Raw genomic sequence first — 24,416 nt, 5'->3', positions numbered from 1 at the left:
CAGTGAGGCAATGGTGTACTGTGGCAACGGTGTACTAACCTTCAAGCAGAATACAAAAGGAAGGATGATTCGTGTGCGTGGGCTTATATAGAGCCTGTAGCTGGCAAAAAAAAAAAAACCTTGCATCGCGCCAAGTCCCGTCAAACCAATCAGGAAGAAGGATTTTGAAAAAAAATGTTTTTTTTTTATTTTTATTTTTTAAACAAGCATAGAACCGCGTGCGCTGCGCGGCCATGAGGCTGAGTCGCCAGGAGGCCAAATCTTGTTGGCCCTGGCGACCTGGTGACCGTATTTGTCGAGCACTGTATATATATATATATATATATATATATATATATATATATATATATATATATATATATATATATATATATATATACAAGCAGCTGGCACTCTAAATAGTAAATAACAGTGGTGGTGCTTGTCCCATAAAATTAGATAAACAAAAAAATCTTACCCTTCTTGCGTCAGGCAAAGAAAGAGAGGGATGAGCGCTCTAGCAGCAGACACGGAAGTTCCGGGTCGCGCTACACTGCTAGAGCGCGTCACCATGCTGGAGGAGTGAGGGGTGAGGAGGTGAGGTGGTTAGGTGAAAGCGCGCAGTCCCGCACACAGACACTGCTGGAGCACGCTCCTACTGGAACGCGTTCTTTCCCTACCAGGGAAGGGGGGGTAAGGAATGGGGTGTAAAGAAGGGGGGGTTGAAGGGGGTCTGTTGCGGGCCGCACGGGTTGCCCCAGCGGGCCGCATGCGGCCCGCGGCTGTATGTTGTGCAGCCCTGCTGTATGCTGTATCTTCCAAGATATAATAAGTGTGTATTAAGGCATATAAAGACGGACAGCCAATCCCGACGTTTCGGCTCCGGAACTAAACCTTTCTCAAGGTACACAGTGGTCGACAAAGCCGGTCGCCGTGGGCGACTTGAAATTGCCCACTGGCGATTGGCCCAAGCAGCACACGTGGTGCTGTTTCATTTCTCCTGCTCAAGCTTCAAAAGAAAAAAAAAAACAAAAAACCTCCTCCTGATTGGTTTGATGCGTCTTGGCAAGCTGCCAATTTTTTTTTGCCTAGCAGCCCCTTACTCCCTCCCTTCCTGTCTTACTCCCTCCCTGTCTTACTCCATGGCCCCCTTGTCACCCCCTGCGGCCCCCTTGTCACCCCCTGCGGCCCCCTTGTCACCCCATGCGGCCCCTTGTTCCACCTCCTGTGGGGGCATCTAAACCCCCACCCCCTCGGCCCATCTGCAGCAGGGTCCTGCGGGTGCATTGGCAGCCCCCCCCCCCATCCTACCTTCTCAGAAATGAGTCCTCCGTGGGCCGTCAGTGGTGCTGCAGCCCCCCCGCCCCCCCGCCCCCCCCCCCCTCCCCACATGTCTTGAGTAAGTCTGTTTTTTGTTTAATATGTATTGAGGGGGTGGGTGTAATTTTATATATGTATTGGGGTGGTGTGGGTCTTTTAAAAATGTATTGGGGTGGTGGGGGTCTTTTAAAAATGTATTGGGGTGTTTTTTTTTAATTAAATATATTGGGGGGTGTTTTTTTTTTTAAATGATATTGGGGTGGCGGGGGTCTTTTTAATATGCATTGGTGTGGCGGGGGACTTTTTAAAATGTATTGGGGTGGCGGGGGTCTTTTTAAAATGTATTGGGACAGCGTTTTTAAAAAAAAATGTATTGTACCCACCCAGTCACCCACCCCCTAACCCTGTCTCTGTCACCCACCCCCTCTCAACCTGTCACCCTCACTCAGTCACACTGTCACGTCACCCTGCCACCCTCACCCTGCCACCTCACCCTGCCACCCTCACCCTGCCACCCTCAACTTGCCACCCTCACCGTGCCACCCTCACCCTGTCACCGTCATCCTTTCACCCTCACCCTGTCACACTGTCAGCATCATCCTGTCACACTGTCTCCCTCACCCTGTCTCCCTCACCCTGTCACCCTCACCCTGTCACCCTGTCACACTGTCACCCACATACTGTAACACTGTCACCCTCACCCTGTCACCCTCACCCTGTCACACTGTCACCCTCACCCTGTCTCCCTCACCCTGTCACCCTCACCCTGTCACCCTGTTACCCTCACCCTGTCACACTGTCACCCTGTCACCCTCACCCTGTCACCCTCACCCTGTCACACTCATCCTGTCACCTTCACCCTGTCAGCCTTACCCTGTCACCATCACCCTGTCACACTGTCACCATCACCCTGTCACACTGTCACCATCACCCTGTCACACTGTCACCCTGTCTCCCTCACCCTGTCTCCCTGTCACCCTCACCCCTCACCCTGTCACCCTCACCCTGTCACCCTCACCCTGTCACCCTCACCCTGTCACCCTCACCTTGTCACCCTCACCCTGTCACCCTCACCCTGTCACCCCGTCTCCCTCATTGTAATACAATAAATAAACTTATGTCAAAACGAAAGTTGTTCTTAATAGGAATGTATTCCATTTTTTTAAACACGGGGCTGGGGGCTGGGGGCGGGGCTAGGGGCAGGGCTAGGTGGCGAGTAGATTTTTGTGTGATTTGTCGACCACTATATATATATATATATATATATATATATATATATATATATATATATATATGTGTAGAGGTATCAGTACCATATTAGCCGAGCTTCAATAATCAAAAAATAAATAGACAATACCGTTCTGTGGCTAACAAAAGCATTTCGTTAGTCACAGAACGGTATCATCTATATATTTTTTGATTATATATATATATATATATATATATATATATAAAAAAAAAATATATATATATTATATATATATATATCTTAATATATAAAATTGAAATTTGTGGGGTTGTAGATGTGGTGAATCTGATTAGTCCGTGGTCGTCACTCAGCCTCTGGCCAATCAGATCCCACGCTTCTCATTACCCTGCGTGGCTCTATGACGTCACCCAACTGCCACACACACGCACAAGTACCCGGCCACTGTCCTCTTCACCCAGCTCACCTCCCCGCTGGCTCCCCCCCCATCACCCCCCCACCCATCACCCCCCCAGCTCACCTCCCTCCCTACAGCTGCGGCTGCCACGGCCGGCTCACCGTGCCTCAAAGCCCCCGCACCGACGTCCTCCTCCCTCCCTACAACTGCGGCTGTCACGGCCGCCTCACAGCACCCGCGCCTCACCGCCCTTTCCCTTCCCCGGCTCCTACCTGCAGCCGCTGCTTCAGGTATGGGGACAGAGGGGGGGGAGACATGCAGGGGGGAGACATGCAGGGAGGGGGGAGACATGCAGGGGGGGGAGAGATAACACACCCTCTCACCCACCCACTCAGTCACTCACCCACCCACTCAGTCACTCACCCATCCACCCAGTCACTCACCCAGTCACTCACTCACCCAGTCACTCACTCACCCAGTCACTCACTCACCCAGTCACTCAACCACCCAGTCACTCAACCACCCAGTCACCCACCCAGCAGAGCTGTGAACGGGGGGGACCCAGCTGTTAACACGGGGGGCCACATTCATGTGCAAGGGGGCCCCGATTGCTGTTAACGGGGGAGAAAGGGGAAGGGGGGGAGAGAGGGCAATGGAGAGAGAGAGAGGGCAATGGAGAGAGCGAGATGGCAATGGAGAGAGAGAGATGGCAATGGGGGGAGAGAGAGAGGGGGGAGCGGAGACAGAGGGGGAGTGGGTAAATTCAATGCCGGGCAACGCCGGGTATATCAGCTAGTATATATATATGTGTATAATATGTGTGTCTTATGTTTAAGATTTTTACATCTTAATTCTTTACTCCTAATATTCTTCTAAATATGTAATATTCTAGTTAAAGATCAGAACAGGAAATTACTTGGCTGCAGGAATTATACTAATATACTAAATGGAATGTCCATTATACATCTTTTTTGTCACTTATGTTTCCAGGTTAACCTGGAGAAATGTGAAACGTATGACCTAGGAACTTTGAAGGGACCCGCAGATTACTTATCTGTAGCTAACAGCACAGAAGGTCTTGAGAGAATTGAGTCTTGCATGAGAGTGTGGATCAAACAAATAGAACAGGTAATGTGTTTTTTGAGCAATTCGAACATTATCAAAATATTTAAATTTCCATTTTGCTTATTTTTGTATTGTACAATGCAATAATATACTGCTTTCTAATATTCAAACAATTACTAGATTTTAACCAACATTATGCTATGGTAAGACGAAATAAAAAAATGGATTAAAATGCAGCAAAATGGTTGTGGGGCTAAGCACATCAATTGAAGTTTAAAATCAATTTATTGGGACGGGTAACATTGAGGATGATGACAACAGGTTACTCTGATGCGTTTTGCGCAGCACAGCCCTTTGTCAATGTGTATGCTATTGTGATAAAAAAATAATTATGCTATTGTAATTAAAAATTTGTTGTTTTGGTATATAACTGATGCTTTACTCATTTAGAGTGTGCTTTGGTCATTGAATATCATTCTCATTCTTTTTAGTACCTCATTCGCCTCATAGCTAAATTTCAGTGTCAGTGGCCACAATTCTCCCCCTGAAATATGGTTTGTTTAAATCCTTAAGACATAGCATATTTCTGTCGATCTGGGTAGAATTTCTACAGGAAAACAGCTGGTTTTTGACCAAATATGCAAAATCAATTAAGAATACCAGTGCACTACTCGGCACTGCCAACCAACAAATCCAGCTCTAAATTGTTGAGTTTGTTTAAATACATACTTCAAATAAAAATACCACTTGCACAACTGTGCCTTTCCCCATTACCTCTTAGCATGCAATGCTTCCACTGCAGCCAGGGATTCTGGGTAATGACATGCAAATGAGAACACAGTGTCACCTTTTACTTTTTACTCATTTTAACATGTACCCCTATAAGCTTATGTCTACTACTTTTATTTTTTTATGTATTAATATAATCTTTTTAACTCCTAATACACATTCTTGCAACTTATGTTCTTGTGCTGTAGTTCTCCCTAAATCATATTTACTTCTTTAGTTATGATGTAATCTACATTTTGTGAAGATTTTGAACATTGCTTTACCTCACCTTCTATTTTAGATATTACTTATACATTTATATTGCACACTAAATGAATAAATAGTATATTTATTAGTATACTATGATTTTATAGAACATTAATATAAGCAGTGTCTTCTATATTATCTTGACAACTTTTCAATAATGAACATAGTGATGTTATTCGGACTTTGTCGGTTACTATACTGGTTTTCTCAACCATGGGTTGCAAATTCATGCTAAGCTGTCCACTAAATTTATCACTAAAGAATGCGGTTTGAAACTTTTTGTTATTTATTTGATCTCTTATAATTGGTGAAAGTGAGGCATTACCGTAGCTTGTCTTACTTATATACAGCTACTATAGACTTGATGTTCGCTATATTACCAAACTGTTTAACGACTGTTTTTTTTCTGTGTTACATTGTTTGTAAATCACCCACATTACTAATGCTGCTTTCACACTGGTGGTGGGGCTTCATCCTTCTTCTTCTCCACTTGGAACATACTGCCTACACTTGGAAGATCCTTCTATGTAATTTTTCATTTAAGTCATCTTTTTTTTTTCCTGCCATAACAATCATATTCCACCAATCTGCTTTTTGTTAGTAAATAGGCCCACATACCCATTCTCACAATGTGGCATCCATTTACTTAACATGTGATTATTCCTTCATTTAATTTAATAGAAAATAATATGATGTAGCCAGGTCCCCCTTTCAGTGCGCCCCCCTCTGGGTACTCACAGCAGCCGCTCTTTGGGAGGTGCGGGGGCATGCGCGAGCATAGCGCGCCTCTCCTAGGGATGCGGCCGGTTGCCGGGGACATGCGCGGGCTGTTGCTAGGGCCGCGTTCGCGTTGCGAAGGTCCCGGCGGCTCGCGGTGCAGGGCGCCGCCATAGCGATCCTCGCGCATGCGCAGTGCGGCAGATAGTGGCAGTGGCCCCTAGAGTGCTCGCGCATGCGCAGTGATCGCGCGAACGGCATGGCCAATAAGCAGAGGGCTCACAGCAGGGACTACATCTCCCATGAGCCTAGGAGCGCCCCACGTGACCCCAGGGAGCCAATAGGGCTACAGCATCTCCCTGCAGGGGAGATTGGATACATTTCGCGGGCTTGAAGGACGTTTGGCAGTTGGTGACCGGAGCAGCTAGGGGAAGGAGGTAGGGTGCAGGAGTCAGTGACTCCCTGCACTGGGCCAGCAGTCCCCTAGGCCCCAGATAGCCCTGAGTCACCAGTAGTGTTGTGTTGTTCAGGGACAGGCCCCAGGTTAGGGACCCTGCCCCTTATTATTATCCAGAGTCAGTTAGGGACACAGCGGACGCTGCGCGTCCATCCAGAGGTCTGGGCTCAGACCTTCGCTGTCGCTACAGCAGCCATCCGGGTGGGATCGCCCCGGACGGTAGTTCCTGTGGTCAGCGGTCATCGGATCCTTTGTGAAGCTCCTTGGCAGGCCCAGGCACTGGAGTGCTCGGCAGGTAACCATCACCAAGTGCACCAACTATACTCTATTATATTTACACGGGACTAGTGGCTGCGCAGTCACACATATCAATCTCACGTGAAGGGACATATTGTGTGGGGGTTACTGGACACTGGGTGGGATCACCCGGTGAAAGGGGGTAGCGTCCTGTGAGACGCAGTAGTTAGTGTCTCCTCTAGAGAGGGACACCTGTTGATATATATATATATATATATATATATATATATATATATATATATATATATGCATAAGTACGGTTGCTACAGTAAAGTTATTGGTTGTTTTACATGCTGTGTGTGTGTGATATATATATATATTGTCCTGTGATGAACCACTCCCCCCTCCGGTGGGAGCCATCGCAGGTGGAGGCACTGCACCGAGTACGAGGTTACTCCTATTATTTGTACGTGCCCCAGGCTCCCCGTGGTGGAGGTTTAGGCCTCCTGTGAGCCTAACAGGTAAAGCACCACACCTGGTAACATTATGTTCCCTGCACACACATACTATATGCTATTGTGTGGGGGAATACCCGTTACATTTGGAGGCGCTGCTGAGATTCTACCTGGGGTGCCCTATTCCTTATCAAATTGTCCAAATTGAACTCCATCATGTCTGTGCCCTCAAAGCAAGATGTAATCGACTGGGCCATAGCGCGCCGCGTGTCCCCAAGGAGCGTGGTTGCAGTGGCGGGAGTATTCAGTGATACGGGCTTCTACACGTTACGCACACAAATAAGAAATTGTCCGGGACTGGACACTGCCCGGGTGATAGACTATAAACTTGATGTTGATGGCCGGGGAGCCACCTACCTCATGGCCACTGAATGGGACATATGCCCAGAGACTGTTCCCCAGGTATTAAACCTACCAGAACCCTCCACTGAGGACTGTCCCATGATATACCCTGACCCACAGGCTCCCGAAGAACCGTCCGCCAGTACGCCTCATGGGGTAAATCCCCCCAAGGTCTCCTTCACCCCGAGCGGCTTCGGGGGAGTCAGCAGCTGGGCGGGGAGTCCACACAACTCGCCTACTTCTGATAGACGACCAGGCGGCCTCTCAACCATGCCTAGCGTAGGAGCTGGAACCAGTAGTCAGACTTTAGTGGAAATCTTTCCTTGAATGTGATAGCCTCCCAACTAGTAGAAGCTGTAACCATCTCGACCCAAGCACAGAGCTACAGGAAACTAAAGGCCTTTTCTGGGATTCTGCCGATGCCTTCAGGAGAAGAAGGGATCGAGACATGGAGGGACCATACGCTCCAAGCAATAGCAGAGTGGTCGTGCTCTGAAGCCAGCAAAAGGCAGAGGCTGGTTGAGTGCCTCCGAGCCCCAGCCTCCCAGCTGGTACGGACGCATCGTGAAGTGGAAGGAGAAGTTACGGCACAGGAACTGGTGGAAATGCTCACTCAGTCCTATACCCGAGAAGACGACGAGTATGAGCTGATGGCCCAGTTCAAAGCTCTTAGCCAAAAAGAAGGAGAGGATTTATCTGCCTTCGTCCGTGAACTACAGCTGTCACTGGGGACCCTCCTGTCCAAAATCATCATTTCGGCCGCCGAAGTGGACCGGTACCGATTCAAACAGCTACTAAAGGGGTCATTGCCTGATCATAACATAGCTATAATAATGCGGGCTGCCCCGATCGCTGCAGTACCAACCAGCTACATGGAATTATTGCGTCATATCAGAGGATATGAGGTGCAGCGACATTTTCATGAATCCAAAAAGACCAAGAATACCATCAAGGGTGACACCTCTGTTCCCTCCGCCCCAAAGGGTAAGAAATCTTCTGCCCAGGAGGAGGAAGTGACTCACAAGTCGCCTGCCAGGAAGGGTCGTGCCCCAGACAGATCATCTTCCACGTACAAGGATCGTCCTGAACGCCGCGACGTAGTTTGCTATAACTGCGGGAAGAAGGGCCACTTCTCCAGTGATTGCCCGGAGAGGGAAGATCCTCCGGAGGAAAAACCTCCCGATAGAAGAAACTCAGCCCGGTCAATGGTCTGCCGAGTACAAATGGCTGGGTCTGACTCAGAACCCCTTCCTGGAACCGAAGATGCCCCTTCTGACTCCGGCCCCGGTGATGACGCCTCACCAAGGGAAGCTTACAGTCAAATAGGCCCCGCGGCCATCGTGCCTGTTGTACTGGAAGGAATCTATGCATCGGCCCTACTGGACACGGGATCACAAGTGACCATCATATACCGCAAGTTCTACGACCAGCATCTTAGACACTGCCCCCTGAGGATGGCCGAACATATGAAGGTTAGGGGGTTAAGTAATGAAGACTACCCCATCGATGGGATTGTAAGGGTTCAACTGGAAATACTGCAATTGAACACCGGCCAGAAACACCCCATGCATGTAGCGGCAATGGTATGCCCGGAGCCCCAAGACCAGTGCAAGTATCCGATCATCTTGGGAACCAACACTGATATAGTACAAGCGGTAATCAGAGCATACCTGAAAGAGACCAACGAGTTGCCACTGGCCAATTCGCTCCTAGACCCCGTCCTACGAGAGGAGTGCAACCGGGTATATGCCTTCGAGCGTCACGGGGATCTCTACAATCGTCAACGCGGACTGACGACCATATTACCAGGGGGAGTGCAACGAATGGCCGTATGGTGCTGTTATCCCGAGCGGGATGAGAACGATCAGCTCTTCTCTCTGGAGAGTACCCCTGAGGAAGAAGTTCAGAGAGGGTATAGGGTACTACCCGAAGTGAGGGAGTGGACGACTAAGATCCCTCCACGAACTTACGTATATGTACAGAACATCTCCCCATTCCCGATGGAACTTGATGCCGGACAGAGTCTGGGTTGCATATATCCGGTCAGCCCTGTGGAAACCACTCCCCAGGTGAATGTGGCGGCAGCAAATGAGCGGTTAGTCGATCTGGATTTCAACTTCCGCGAGTCGACATTGCCCACTGAGTGGAAAGAGCGGCTGACAACCCAGTTGAATAAACGACGGACTGTGTTCTCCACGAGTGAGATGGATGTGGGGTGCAGTCGCAGCGCTCAACATGCTATTAGACTGAGTGATGCCACCCCGTTCCGGGAACGCTCTCGTCGCATCGCCCCGAGGGATGTGGACAATGTTAGGAACGTCTTGCAAGAAATGGAGACCGCTGGGATTTTGACGGAGTCTCGGAGCCCTTACGCCTCTCCCATAGTGGTGGTGAGGAAAAAGAACGGATCCATACGACTGTGTGTCGACTATCGGACCCTGAACAATCGTACGATACCGAACCAGTACAACCTCCCTCGCATTGAAGAGATCCTGAATGCTCTGAACGGAAGCCAATGGTTCAGCGTGCTCGATTTACGATCCGGGTACTATTAGGTACCCATGAATGCAGGGGATAAGGAGAAAACAGCCTTCGTCTGTCCCCTGGGGTTCTACCAATTTACACGTATGCCCCAAGGTATATGTGGGGCCCCTGCTACCTTCCAACGACTGATGGAGAAGACTATCAGGGACATGAACCCTAGGGAGTGTCTCGTCTACCTGGACGACATCATTGTCTTCGGAAGGACACTGGAAGAGCACGAAGCAAGGCTGCTTAAAGTGATAGACCGTCTTGGGAAGGAAGGGTTGAAATTGTCCCTAGACAAGTGCCGGTTTTGTCACACCTCGGTGACCTACGTGGGACACATCGTGTCTGCTCAAGGAATTGCCACCGACCCAGCCAAAGTAGAAGCCGTCGTGAATTGGCCGCGTCCCGAGAATGTCACGGAACTATGATCCTTCCTGGGGTTCTGTGGGTATTACCGTCACTTCGTGGAAGGGTACTCTAGTAGAGCTAAACCCCTGAACAATCTGTTGAAGATATACCCCGAAGATACAGAAAGGAAGGCAGTATCGGCCCGCCAGCCGTTTGGTGATAAATGGACATCTGAGTGTGAACAGGCCTTCCTGAAATTGAATAAATGCCTGACCGAAGCGCCGGTGCTTGCGTATGCTGATCCCGAACAACCATACATTCTGAATGTGGATGCCAGTCTCAATGGACTGGGTGCCGTCCTGCACCAGAAGCACCCCGAGGGCCTTCGGCCTGTAGCCTACATCAGCCGCAGTCTGACACCCAGTGAACAGAAATACCTCGTCCACAAGTTGGAGTTCCTGGCTCTCAAGTGGGCGATCACCGAGAAGCTTCACCATTACCTTTACGGTGTTACGTTTGAGGTAAGGACAGATAACAATCCCCTCACATACATCAATAGCTCGGCCAAATTGGATGCAGCAGGACACCGATGGCTGGCAGCTCTGAACAATTACCGATTCTCCCTGAAGTATAAGCCGGGACCTTTGAATGTCGGGGCTGACGCCCTCTCCCGACGGCCAGGCCTAAGTGCTACTCAAGATGATGAGGAATGGGAAGAACTCCCAGGACCCGGGTTGCGAGCTATGTGTAGCACTGCCGCCATCGTCGATGATCAAGTGGCCTTCTCAGAAATACGGGTTGCGGATTCCTTGGGATGCCAGTCGGAAGCTGTCCTAGCCGCCTACTGTGACCCAAAAGGGATGAACATAACTCTTGACAAAGTGTTACGGTGGAAAGATCTGGTAGACTACCAAATACGAGATCCTGTCATTAGTATCATTAGGCAAGCTGTTGAAAAGAAGAATCCAGCCCTTCTGAAGCGTGCTCCCAACGACTTGGTGGCCTCGCTCATGCGGGAAGTGGACAAATTCAAAATTGATAACTGCTTACTCTATCGGGTGGTGCAATACCACAACCACCCGGATAGATGACAACTAGTCCTCCCTAAGAACTTGCAATACATGGTGTTGAAGTCCCTACATGATGAGCATGGACATCTCGGTGTAGAGAAGACCTTTGGGTTGGTCAGAGACCGCTTTTTTTTCTGGCCCAAGATGCGAGAGGCCGTAAAACGCCACTGTCGTCGTTGTACTCGGTGTATACAACGCAAGACCCTACCTACCAGAGCAGCACCCATGGGCCATCTGAAGAGTTCTGGCCCAATGGACCTTGTGTGTATGGACTTTCTGTGCATTGAGCCCGATAGCCGGGGAATATGCAACGTGCTGGTCATCACGGACCATTACACCTGGTATGCCCAGGCCTTCCCCACGAAAGATCAGAAAGCCATCACAGTGGCAAAAATATTATGGGAGAAGTACTTTGTGCACTACGGTCTTCCAAACCGCCTTCACTTAGACCAAGGTCGGGATTTTGAGAGCACTCTGATCTGAGAACTGCTCAAAATGCTGAACATCGCCAAATCACGAGCGACCCCGTACCACCCCGAAGGAGATGCGTTGCCAGAACGATTTAATCGAACCTTATTGGACATGCTCGGAACTCTACAGAGTGCTCAGAAGACTGAATGGAGTCGACACGTGGAGGCCCTTGTACATGCGTACAATTGTACCCGACACGAGTCAACTGGATTCTCCCCATACTTCCTCATGTTTGGGCGAGAGGCGAGACTGCCAGTGGATGTACGTGAAGTGAAGGAGAAGTTACGGCACAGGAACTGGTGGAAATGCTCACTCAGTCCTATACCCGAGAAGACGACGAGTATGAGCTGATGGCCCAGTTCAAAGCTCTTAGCCAAAAAGAAGGAGAGGATTTATCTGCCTTCGTCCGTGAACTACAGCTGTCACTGGGGACCCTCCTGTCCAAAATCATCATTTCGGCCGCCGAAGTGGACCGGTACCGATTCAAACAGCTACTAAAGGGGTCATTGCCTGATCATAACATAGCTATAATAATGCGGGCTGCCCCGATCGCTGCAGTACCAACCAGCTACATGGAATTATTGCGTCATATCAGAGGATATGAGGTGCAGCGACATTTTCATGAATCCAAAAAGACCAAGAATACCATCAAGGGTGACACCTCTGTTCCCTCCGCCCCAAAGGGTAAGAAATCTTCTGCCCAGGAGGAGGAAGTGACTCACAAGTCGCCTGCCAGGAAGGGTCGTGCCCCAGACAGATCATCTTCCACGTACAAGGATCGTCCTGAACGCCGCGACGTAGTTTGCTATAACTGCGGGAAGAAGGGCCACTTCTCCAGTGATTGCCCGGAGAGGGAAGATCCTCCGGAGGAAAAACCTCCCGATAGAAGAAACTCAGCCCGGTCAATGGTCTGCCGAGTACAAATGGCTGGGTCTGACTCAGAACCCCTTCCTGGAACCGAAGATGCCAATTCTGACTCCGGCCCCGGTGATGACGCCTCACCAAGGGAAGCTTACAGTCAAGTAGGCCCCGCGGCCATCGTGCCTGTTGTACTGGAAGGAATCTATGCATCGGCCCTACTGGACACGGGATCACAAGTGACCATCATATACCGCAAGTTCTACGACCAGCATCTTAGACACTGCCCCCTGAGGATGGCCGAACATATGAAGGTTAGGGGGTTAAGTAATGAAGACTACCCCATCGATGGGATTGTAAGGGTTCAACTGGAAATACTGCAATTGAACACCGGCCAGAAACACCCCATGCATGTAGCAGCAATGGTATGCCCGGAGCCCCAAGACCAGTGCAAGTATCCGATCATCTTGGGAACCAACACTGATATAGTACAAGCGGTAATCAGAGCATACCTGAAAGAGACCAACGAGTTGCCACTGGCCAATTCGCTCCTAGACCCCGTCCTACGAGAGGAGTGCAACCGGGTATATGCCTTCGAGCGTCACGGGGATCTCTACAATCGTCAACGCGGACTGACGACCATATTACCAGGGGGAGTGCAACGAATGGCCGTATGGTGCTGTTATCCCGAGCGGGATGAGAACGATCAGCTCTTCTCTCTGGAGAGTACCCCTGAGGAAGAAGTTCAGAGAGGGTATAGGGTACTACCCGAAGTGAGGGAGTGGACGACTAAGATCCCTCCACGAACTTACGTATATGTACAGAACATCTCCCCATTCCCGATGGAACTTGATGCCGGACAGAGTCTGGGTTGCATATATCCGGTCAGCCCTGTGGAAACCACTCCCCAGGTGAATGTGGCGGCAGCAAATGAGCGGTTAGTCGATCTGGATTTCAACTTCCGCGAGTCGACATTGCCCACTGAGTGGAAAGAGCGGCTGACAACCCAGTTGAATAAACGACGGACTGTGTTCTCCACGAGTGAGATGGATGTGGGGTGCAGTCGCAGCGCTCAACATGCTATTAGACTGAGTGATGCCACCCCGTTCCGGGAACGCTCTCGTCGCATCGCCCCGAGGGATGTGGACAATGTTAGGAACGTCTTGCAAGAAATGGAGACCGCTGGGATTTTGACGGAGTCTCGGAGCCCTTACGCCTCTCCCATAGTGGTGGTGAGGAAAAAGAACGGATCCATACGACTGTGTGTCGACTATCGGACCCTGAACAATCGTACGATACCGAACCAGTACAACCTCCCTCGCATTGAAGAGATCCTGAATGCTCTGAACGGAAGCCAATGGTTCAGCGTGCTCGATTTACGATCCGGGTACTATTAGGTACCCATGAATGCAGGGGATAAGGAGAAAACAGCCTTCGTCTGTCCCCTGGGGTTCTACCAATTTACACGTATGCCCCAAGGTATATGTGGGGCCCCTGCTACCTTCCAACGACTGATGGAGAAGACTATCAGGGACATGAACCCTAGGGAGTGTCTCGTCTACCTGGACGACATCATTGTCTTCGGAAGGACACTGGAAGAGCACGAAGCAAGGCTGCTTAAAGTGATAGACCGTCTTGGGAAGGAAGGGTTGAAATTGTCCCTAGACAAGTGCCGGTTTTGTCACACCTCGGTGACCTACGTGGGACACATCGTGTCTGCTCAAGGAATTGCCACCGACCCAGCCAAAGTAGAAGCCGTCGTGAATTGGCCGCGTCCCGAGAATGTCACGGAACTATGATCCTTCCTGGGGTTCTGTGGGTATTACCGTCACTTCGTGGAAGGGTACTCTAGTAGAGCTAAACCCCTGAACAATCTGTTGAAGATATACCCCGAAGATACAGAAAGGAAGGCAGTATCGGCCCGCCAGCCGTTTGGTGATAAATGGACATCTGAGTGTGAACAGGCCTTCCTGAAATTGAATAAATGCCTGACCGAAGCGCCGGTGCTTGCGTATGCTGATCCCGAACAACCATACATTCTGAATGTGGATGCCAGTCTCAATGGACTGGGTGCCGTCCTGCACCAGAAGCACCCCGAGGGCCTTCGGCCTGTAGCCTACATCAGCCGCAGTCTGACACCCAGTGAACAGAAATACCTCGTCCACAAGTTGGAGTTCCTGGCTCTCAAGTGGGCGATCACCGAGAAGCTTCACCATTACCTTTACGGTGTTACGTTTGAGGTAAGGACAGATAACAATCCCCTCACATACATCAATAGCTCGGCCAAATTGGATGCAGCAGGACACCGATGGCTGGCAGCTCTGAACAATTACCGATTCTCCCTGAAGTATAAGCCGGGACCTTTGAATGTCGGGGCTGACGCCCTCTCCCGACGGCCAGGCCTAAGTGCTACTCAAGATGATGAGGAATGGGAAGAACTCCCAGGACCCGGGTTGCGAGCTATGTGTAGCACTGCCGCCATCGTCGATGATCAAGTGGCCTTCTCAGAAATACGGGTTGCGGATTCCTTGGGATGCCAGTCGGAAGCTGTCCTAGCCGCCTACTGTGACCCAAAAGGGATGAACATAACTCTTGACAAAGTGTTACGGTGGAAAGATCTGGTAGACTACCAAATACGAGATCCTGTCATTAGTATCATTAGGCAAGCTGTTGAAAAGAAGAATCCAGCCCTTCTGAAGCGTGCTCCCAACGACTTGGTGGCCTCGCTCATGCGGGAAGTGGACAAATTCAAAATTGATAACTGCTTACTCTATCGGGTGGTGCAATACCACAACCACCCGGATAGATGACAACTAGTCCTCCCTAAGAACTTGCAATACATGGTGTTGAAGTCCCTACATGATGAGCATGGACATCTCGGTGTAGAGAAGACCTTTGGGTTGGTCAGAGACCGCTTTTTTTTCTGGCCCAAGATGCGAGAGGCCGTAAAACGCCACTGTCGTCGTTGTACTCGGTGTATACAACGCAAGACCCTACCTACCAGAGCAGCACCCATGGGCCATCTGAAGAGTTCTGGCCCAATGGACCTTGTGTGTATGGACTTTCTGTGCATTGAGCCCGATAGCCGGGGAATATGCAACGTGCTGGTCATCACGGACCATTACACCTGGTATGCCCAGGCCTTCCCCACGAAAGATCAGAAAGCCATCACAGTGGCAAAAATATTATGGGAGAAGTACTTTGTGCACTACGGTCTTCCAAACCGCCTTCACTTAGACCAAGGTCGGGATTTTGAGAGCACTCTGATCTGAGAACTGCTCAAAATGCTGAACATCGCCAAATCACGAGCGACCCCGTACCACCCCGAAGGAGATGCGTTGCCAGAACGATTTAATCGAACCTTATTGGACATGCTCGGAACTCTACAGAGTGCTCAGAAGACTGAATGGAGTCGACACGTGGAGGCCCTTGTACATGCGTACAATTGTACCCGACACGAGTCAACTGGATTCTCCCCATACTTCCTCATGTTTGGGCGAGAGGCGAGACTGCCAGTGGATGTACGTCTTAGAGTCTCGACGGATGGGATACACAATGCTACCCATTTCAAATATGTGCAAAGACTTAAAGACAGTTTGCAGCAGGCCTATCAACAGGCTGAGAAGTCTAGTGCTAAGCTGAACGCTGGCAATAAAAGGCGATACGATCATAAGGTCAAATATCGGGAGCTTCGTCTTTTAGATGCTGTGTTGCTTCGAAATCTGGGAGTCCCAGGAAAACACAAATTGGCCGACCGATGGAGAGACGGTGTAAATGAAATAGAATCTCAGATGCCTGGCCTCCCGGTCTATCGCATCAAAGACACTGAAGGCCGGGTAAAGGTATGGCACCGTAACCACCTCCTCCCCATTCCACAAGTGGGAGATGAGGAAACGGAAATACTGGCCACACCGCTCAACGGAGTCAAGAGACGGTAGTTCCTGTGGTCAGCGGTCAGCAGATCCTTTGTGAAGCTCCTTGGCAGCCCCGGGCACTGGAGTGCTCGGCAGGTAACCATCACCAAGTGCACCAACTATACCCTATTATATTTACACGGGACTAGTGGCTGCGCAGTCACACATATCAATCTCACGTGAAGGGACATATTGTGTGGGGGTTACTGGACACGGGGTTGGATCACTCGGTGAAAGGGGGTAGCAGTAGTTAGTGTCTCCTCTAGAGAGGGAAACCTGTTGATATATATATATATATATATATATATATATATATATATATATATATATATATATATATATATATATATATATGCATAAGTACGGTTGCTACAGTAAAGTTATTGGTTGTTTTACATGCTGTGTGTGTGATATATATATTGTCCTGCGATGAACCACTCCCCCCTCCGGTGGGAGCCATCGCAGGTGGAGGCGCTGCACCGAGTACGAGGTTACTCCTATTATTTGTACGCTCCCCGTGGCGGAGGTTTAGGCCTCCTGTGAGCCTAAGGCTGAGGCCCCGGTCTCTCCGCTGTAACGCGCGCCCGCGCTTTTGGCGGCGCGTTCAGCCGATTCCCCGGTCTGCAGCTCACTGCAGGAGGAAAGACCGGGGTGGGGGGCGCGGCGGAGGAGTGACGGGGGCGCGGCCATGACGTCACCCGGCAGGTTCGCCCTCATTGGCTGGACCGCCGAGGGGCGTGCCTAATCGCTCGACACGAGTCCTGCTCTCAATTCTATTGAGAGCAGGAGTAGCTCTCGCGCGAGCGCTGCGGCCCCCCCTCGCAGCGGGCCCGGCGCCATTGCGGGGAGGGCTCTCGAGCGGACGCTGTAGTAGGCAGCGGGGGCAAGGCCTTATAGGTAAAGCACCACACCTGGTAATATTAAGTTCCCCGCACACCCATACTATATGCTATTGGGTGGGGGAATACCCGTTACAATTGAAAAAAATGTTAGCAAAATTATGTGGCCTTATGGAAGAATTGTAACACTTGTTAAGTATATCTTATGCAGAGAATGATTAACCAGGTGATTTTGACATCACCTGTTTCCGTAACAGGCACTGAAGGGGTTAATACCCAGTAACTCTGTAACTGGCACTGAAGAGGTTAATACCCAAAGGGTATTACATTAAAATATATTTTTTTTGTTAAATAATTTTTGCATGCACAATAATCTAAGGGGTTAATCAGTAATGTAATTTGCCAGTGTCACAAGGAGAGCTCATACTGGCATTTGAAGTTGTTTTTCTCGCTTCAAAGGCAGTGACATTACTAGCGAGCTCCTCCTAAAGCCTCTATAATGTGTTGCAAGCCCTCTGAAAAGAAGGGGTAAAAATATATTTCCATCTATGCAGTACATCTATTATGTGCTACTTTTGTAGGTACTGGCTGAGAGCAACCAGTTGCGGAAGGAAGCCGATGACCTTGGTCCAAGAGCAGAGCTTGATCACTGGAAGAAGCGACTATCTAAGTTTATATACCTGCTGGATCAGCTAAAGAGCCCTGAAGTGAAGGCTGTTCTGGGGGTCCTGACTGCAGCCAAATCCAAACTTCTCAAGGTTTGTACTAGTTTTATCTGAAATGATTGAAGGTGTTAATGATAAAGGCTCTTAATCTACAGTACTGTATAAGCTTTGAAGCTGCTGAAGGCACCACAATTGGCCAAAAACTCACATTGACTTAAATGGGAGTTTTCAGCTGATCACGCTGATTTGGAGCTTATGGAATATGCCAAAGAGGAAGGGTGCAATATTATTTAAATAGTTGTACAATGCAAAAATCTCCAGCAAATTCAAAAGAAGCATACCGATTGCTATTGCGTTAGCAAAATAATACATGTATGACCAAATCAACCAATTTTTTTTTAAATTACCAAGGTTTACATGTTATGGGAAAACCCCATCAATATGCAATTTCAAGTTGAGAGGGGAAATGTAGAATTAATGCATTTTGGCTTGAACTACAAGGTGTATGTTCTTAGAGGTTTTACTCCTGTGTGGCCATGGGAATGAATTTGAATATCCTATGTTTGTTGAAGGAATTAACACTTTTTTTTTCTTTCCCAAACAATTGCTATCATATTTTAAATATTTATATTTGTATAGTTCATTAGTTAAATAAGTATTTATATATTTTTATTATTAAGTCTTGGCGGCAACTGGACACACGGATTACAGACTCTGCAAATGAAGCAAAGGACAATGTTAAGTATTTGTACACTCTGGAGAAGTTTTGTGATCCGCTTTACAACAGTGATCCTGTAAGTGTTTTTTTTTTATCTTATTGCCTTTTAAATATATATTTTAAAAGTATTTTTGCACATTGGTTTAGAAATATACTTCCTCTGAAGGTTAGACCATGCATAATCATCAGTCAAGAAACCCTACTATACGTTGTATTGAAGATGTATTCAGCTGTATAATCTTGGCCAGGTGACTTTATATCCATTTTCTTCATGCACTAAAATGTAGGGGGCTTATGTATTAAGACAAAAGTAGTGCAATTCAATGGCCAAAAAAAATGGCCCTTATGTATTACATAAATGTATCCCATTGAAAGCAATAGGACTATTTTCTTTAATATATCTAGTTCAATTTGTTCTTCTTTTGAATTGTGCCACGTTTGAAATTGCTACATAGACCTACAGTAGTAGATAGATCTTTTTGTCTAGGATCTATTTGTACCTGTGTTGTTGTACTTTATACACTGCAGCAAGCACTAACGCCTCTCCCTGTGCATGCAGTATTTTAATTATTGGCGTTATTACTGTGCTGATTGTACCAAAAAAAATATGGCATTGACTGCTATTGTTTTTGCTACATGGTTGGCTAATTATGGAATTTATATGGGTTAAATGCTATGGAGTAGAAAAGATGTGCAAACAATTGCAAACCTGCCCAAATCATGTGATTTTACTTTGTGTTTTGTAACTGGTAAAACAGTCCCACATTTGTCTACAATTAAATAAATTACATTTCTAGAAATTCATAGGAACATTTCTAGAACATTGCCTAAAACTGTATGTAATCCTAATCAGAATAGATCGTCAAATTAATATCTGGCCAAATGATCAAAATTAAGCCGGTTGTAAATGTGAATGAGTTTTCTATTTGTCTGACATACACAGGACCATACTTGTGGGGTTCTAAGTGTTTTATCTGTGTTCAGTGGTGCCATTCAAAGAGGGGAAATGGGGAAGTTGCCCACCTGAATTTCAAACGAAATGATAGTTATGGTGCAGGATTATCCTCCATATCTTGCCATTTTATGTGGCTGTCCCACATTGCTAAACCAAGAATAAATGATGCAAAATTGACAGCCAGCACGACCAATTAACGATAGAAAATTCTGTGTATTCTACAATGGTGTAGGGAATAGAGGGGATATCTGTAAATCCCTAAACACTATAATAAAAGAAGCATATGGGGAACATATGTTTATTTTATTCAAGAGTAAATGTATCCTGATCACCTATTGCAATGGGAAATTCTCAATCAATTTTCAATTTTGGAGAAAAATTCTGAAAACCAATTTTTGCAGGGTGTCTTAAAAATGATTACGTTTTTTTTTTTTTTTTTTTTTTTTAAACGTGCTTTAGAAATCAGCCTCCTGGAGAGGGGTAAATCTGATTTCTCTTTGAAAACAAGCAGAAATGAGAAGTTTACAGCACATCACGAGTGCAACTGGTTTGTTTACTGCTGTTAGTTGTAAATACAATTAAGTAATAATCCCCGAAGAACAGGGCAGTACTGGCCAATAATGACCTGACTGGAAGAGTTGAAGGCCCGAGGCGAAGCTTAACATGCTGATAGTGACATTCAACATGAAATTGAAGGTCTGAGTGTCAATTAAATGGTATAACATTGTGTTGTGATGTTTATTGCATAACACCTATATTATATTATTTTTTAGTTATACGGTTACAATAACATGTAGAAGCTAGATGTAATGCAAATTAACTCCATTGCTTTAACTGGAAAGGCTATTCCCAACGTTATCTTAAATTGTCCAAATAATTTGTCTCCTCTGTGTAGTTCGTCAACTGTGCTTTTTGTACAGTGTATAGAACCTGTCAGCACCATGTAATAATAAAATTAACCTTTGACAGTGGTACAGTATGTTTCTTAATATTATTAAGCTAAGCATTAAATATCCTTGAGTAACTTTCTTGGCTTTTCCATAGGTATCTATGATGGATTCTATTCCAAGACTAATGAATGCAATTGGGATGATTCACAACATCTCTCGATATTATAACACCTCTGAGAAGATCACCTCTTTGTTTGTAAAGGTACATGTAAATGTTGTTTGGTCTCATTAGATATGGGCACATTTTATTAGGAAGATGTGAATGTCAGTTTGCTCACCAGATAATATCCTATTAAAATAAAAAAACAACTGAATAAATGAGTTGCTATTTAAACAATATAATGCATCTCAAGATAATCTGTATGTAGAGCTATTTATGAAAAAAAAAGAAGAATATTCAGAAAATTTGGCTTTAATTTTACTGTATTTGATTTTACTGCCAACTGTTTAAATTCTATAATGGGATAAAGGATATTGTAGGTAAACCATAGTCAGATAAAGTACTGACGCACTGCTGAATATTACTGGAGGAAATCACGCTCTAAAACCAATTTCTTCCACTATAAATTCTTAGGCTGCGCTTATAGTGCCTTGCGACAGCGCTCCAAATCAAATACATTGACTCCGTCGCAAGCATTTATAGTAAGGGCGACGTAGCGATGTTGCGGCAAATTTGTGACATGTGACTGTCTCTAAACCAATCAGAGATCGTGGCCCGCCCCCTTTCGTGACGTCGCTGACGACAGTCGCGAAAAATCTAATTATATCTTTCATGGGTGGCGACGGGTGACGTCATCGGTCGCGTCGCTGTCGCCAGCACTATAAGCGTGGCCTTACGCTCCTACTATAATATTGTTTTTTCCCTTGCCAAGTAAACCTTACTTTTCTTCTCTCATGAAAACTCTGTCCTCTAACACGCAATGCCTATTTGCCCCCTTTAACTCCCTTCTCTGCCCCACTGCAACTTTGTCCCTTTCCAGTCCCAAACCTTGCCACCTGTTACACAGATGATTTATGCTATCAGACAGGACATATCTTCATGTCATGCTCCACACGCCACACCGACCTCTCTTTGCACACCTAAATACACCCTCAGATCGTTTTCCCCTGTGACTGAAGAGGAGGTCAACTTGCTCCTCTCATCATCCCACCCTATAACCTGCCCCTTGATCCTATTCCCTCACACCTCCTCTGCTCCCTCTTTGGCAAACTAAGTCCCACCCTAACTCAACTTTTTAACCCCTCTCTTAGCTCTCACACATTACCATCCTGACTGCTTGACTCTGCTTGACACTTTGCAATCTGGTTTCTGCCCTCTATACTCCACCGCGACCACACTAACAAAAGTGGTAAACGACCTACTCGCAGCAAAGTCCAAGCATAATTTCTCGTTACTAATTCTCCTGGATCTCTCTGCTGCTTTGTTTCCTTCACTGCTGTCTCCTCCTCTTCACTCCCTCTTTCTGTTGAGGTTCCACAAAGCTCTTGCTCTTCTAACGCTATACCTTTTCTCTTGGTGAACTAATGTAATATAATCTTTTGGATTTCAGTATCATCTCTATGCTGATGACACCCAAATCTATCGCTCCTCCTGTGATCTCTCCCGTTTTCTTGTCCTGTGTCACAAACTGTCTCCCTGCAATCTCCTCCTGGATGTCCCACTGTTATCTGAAGCTTAATATGCCAAAAACAGAACTAAAACGCCTTCCTGTGTGGAAGTATAATATTTTTATATTATTTTCATATATAACTATAACCATTTTTTTGTTTTTCCATAGCCATAAAAAAGTAATGCTTTGTGTTATAGTGCATTATGGATAGAAATGAGACAGTGTGTATATGTAAAGGAAGGATTTTGAAGTGAAACTTCTTTAGTGGCACCTCATTCGAACTGGGGCAAAAATGGATTGTGGGCCCACCAAGTTAAGGAGTTCTCCAGCTTCGAGGCTGGCGCTGCCAACCAGTCGAAGGCTCTGTTCGTGGTGAGCTGCGGGGGGTGAGTGGATGGAGTGAACTTCACGGCTGAGGTGATGTGGGCGCCGCTGCTGCTGGTCCCGATCTCCCCGCACCTATTCCTGGCCCCGGCCTTCTCCTCTCTCTTCCCGCTGCTACCTGGCGGAGACCTGGAGGCTCTCAACTGCAGCTGGCCGGACAAGAAGAGGATCCCGGGGCTGAGGACGTGGAGCTGCCCTCCTTGCCCCCTGAGCTACAGCTTCACATCCGGAGCCTGGTTTCAGGACTCAACCACCGGATGGAGGTGGTGGGTATCGGGGTGAGAGAGGAGTGCTTCTCGCCTCACGGCTCCTGCTCCAGTAACGCGGGAAGCGGGGGGGGTTGAGCATGCCGCTTCCCACGCAGCACTGCCGGAGGGGGGGGCCTCTTAAGCACAGGGGGGAGAGTCAGGAGACTCAGCCAGAGCCCCTGTGGGTCCGCAGCTCGGGGGGGGGGGTCTTGGGAGGGGAATCAGGAGAGAGGGGGCAGGACAAAGAAAGAGAGACACACATACACATAGACTGACACACATACACACACAGATGACACACATACACACACTGACTGACACACATACACACACATACACACACACACACACACACACTGACACACACACACACTGACTGACACACACACTGACTTACACACACACTGACTGACACACAACACACACACACACACTGACTGACACACACAAACACACTGACTGACACACACACTGACTGACTGACATATACACACACACACACACACACTGACTGACACACATACACACACACACTGACTGACACATACACACACACACTGACTGACACACATACACACACACTGACTGACACACATACACACACACACCGACTGACACACATACACACACACACACTGACTGACACACATACACACACACACACTGACTGACACACATACACACACACACACACACTGACTGACACATATAAACACACACTGTCACGGGAGACTCCTGTGGCGGGTAGGATCTCGGTGGCCGGAACAGCAGGAAGTGAAGTAGGGGTCACAAGCAGGGGTCCGAGGCAGGCGGCAGGTAGCGAAGTCAGGTAACAAGCAGGGGTCCAAGGCAGGCGGCAGGTAGCGAAGTCAGGTAACAAGCAGAGGTCGGCAACGAGGAGACTGGAACAGGACAGGCAGGGCAGAACAGGTCCGGGAGCAGGGACTGAGAATGGGGAGCAGGGACTGAGACCGGGGAGCAGGGACTGAGACCGGGGAGCAGGGACTGAGACCGGGGAGCAGGGACTGAGACCTGGGATCAAGGAACAAACAGGGACAAGCCAGATTACTTGCAAGGGCCTTTACTGTGAACAGACTATAATACAGGTACATAAACAGATCAGGATCAAAGACAGGCATGTGCATAGGAGTCTGAATAGAAGCAAAGGCAAAAGCAACAGACAGGAAGCAAGCTATAAAGGATAGAGACAGGAGCAACAAGAAGACAGACAGACAGACAGAGGAACCCAGAGCCAACAGAAGGCAGCCGCACACCCAGTGGACAAGGAAGCTATGGCTAGGCAGGAGGTCTAGGCGACCCTGACATTACTCCCCCCTCTCGAGAGCGTTCTCCGGACGATCCTCCAGGCTCTTCCCGGAGGCCTTGATGAAAAGTGAACTCAAGGTGACCCACCTCTGGTGGTTTGTCAGCGGGCAGAGGGTACTCCACAGGTACATTGGTTGCTGCAAGGAACCTCCGAATGGGTGCGTTCAGCCCAAAAGCAGGGTCAGAGACATCAGGAATGTGGGCATCAAGGACGGCTGCAGCCTTTTGACATGAGTCATTGGGGACACAGAGTTCGCTCT

The 24,416-nt window shown here is 47.9% G+C and overlaps 1 protein-coding gene across 4 annotated transcripts in view; it reads left to right on the top strand.

The window, feature by feature from the left end:
- DNAH5 (dynein axonemal heavy chain 5) overlaps nt 1-24,416 on the top strand; it is a 463,741-nt gene that overhangs the window by 189,992 nt on the left and 249,333 nt on the right. For all 4 annotated transcript variants that reach the window (XM_075586253.1, XM_075586252.1, XM_075586255.1 and 1 more), the window contains exons 6-9: nt 3,894-4,031; nt 17,882-18,058; nt 18,646-18,759; nt 20,683-20,790. In XM_075586253.1, the coding sequence (XP_075442368.1) occupies nt 3,894-4,031; nt 17,882-18,058; nt 18,646-18,759; nt 20,683-20,790 (537 nt within the window). The remainder of the gene's footprint in view (nt 1-3,893; nt 4,032-17,881; nt 18,059-18,645; nt 18,760-20,682; nt 20,791-24,416) is intronic.

This window comes from Ascaphus truei, chromosome 2, assembly GCF_040206685.1.
Source record: "Ascaphus truei isolate aAscTru1 chromosome 2, aAscTru1.hap1, whole genome shotgun sequence".
In the NCBI taxonomy this organism is placed as follows: domain Eukaryota; kingdom Metazoa; phylum Chordata; class Amphibia; order Anura; family Ascaphidae; genus Ascaphus; species Ascaphus truei.
The sequence above is the reverse complement of the archived record's forward strand: the minus strand, read 5'-3'. Positions and strand labels throughout refer to the sequence as shown.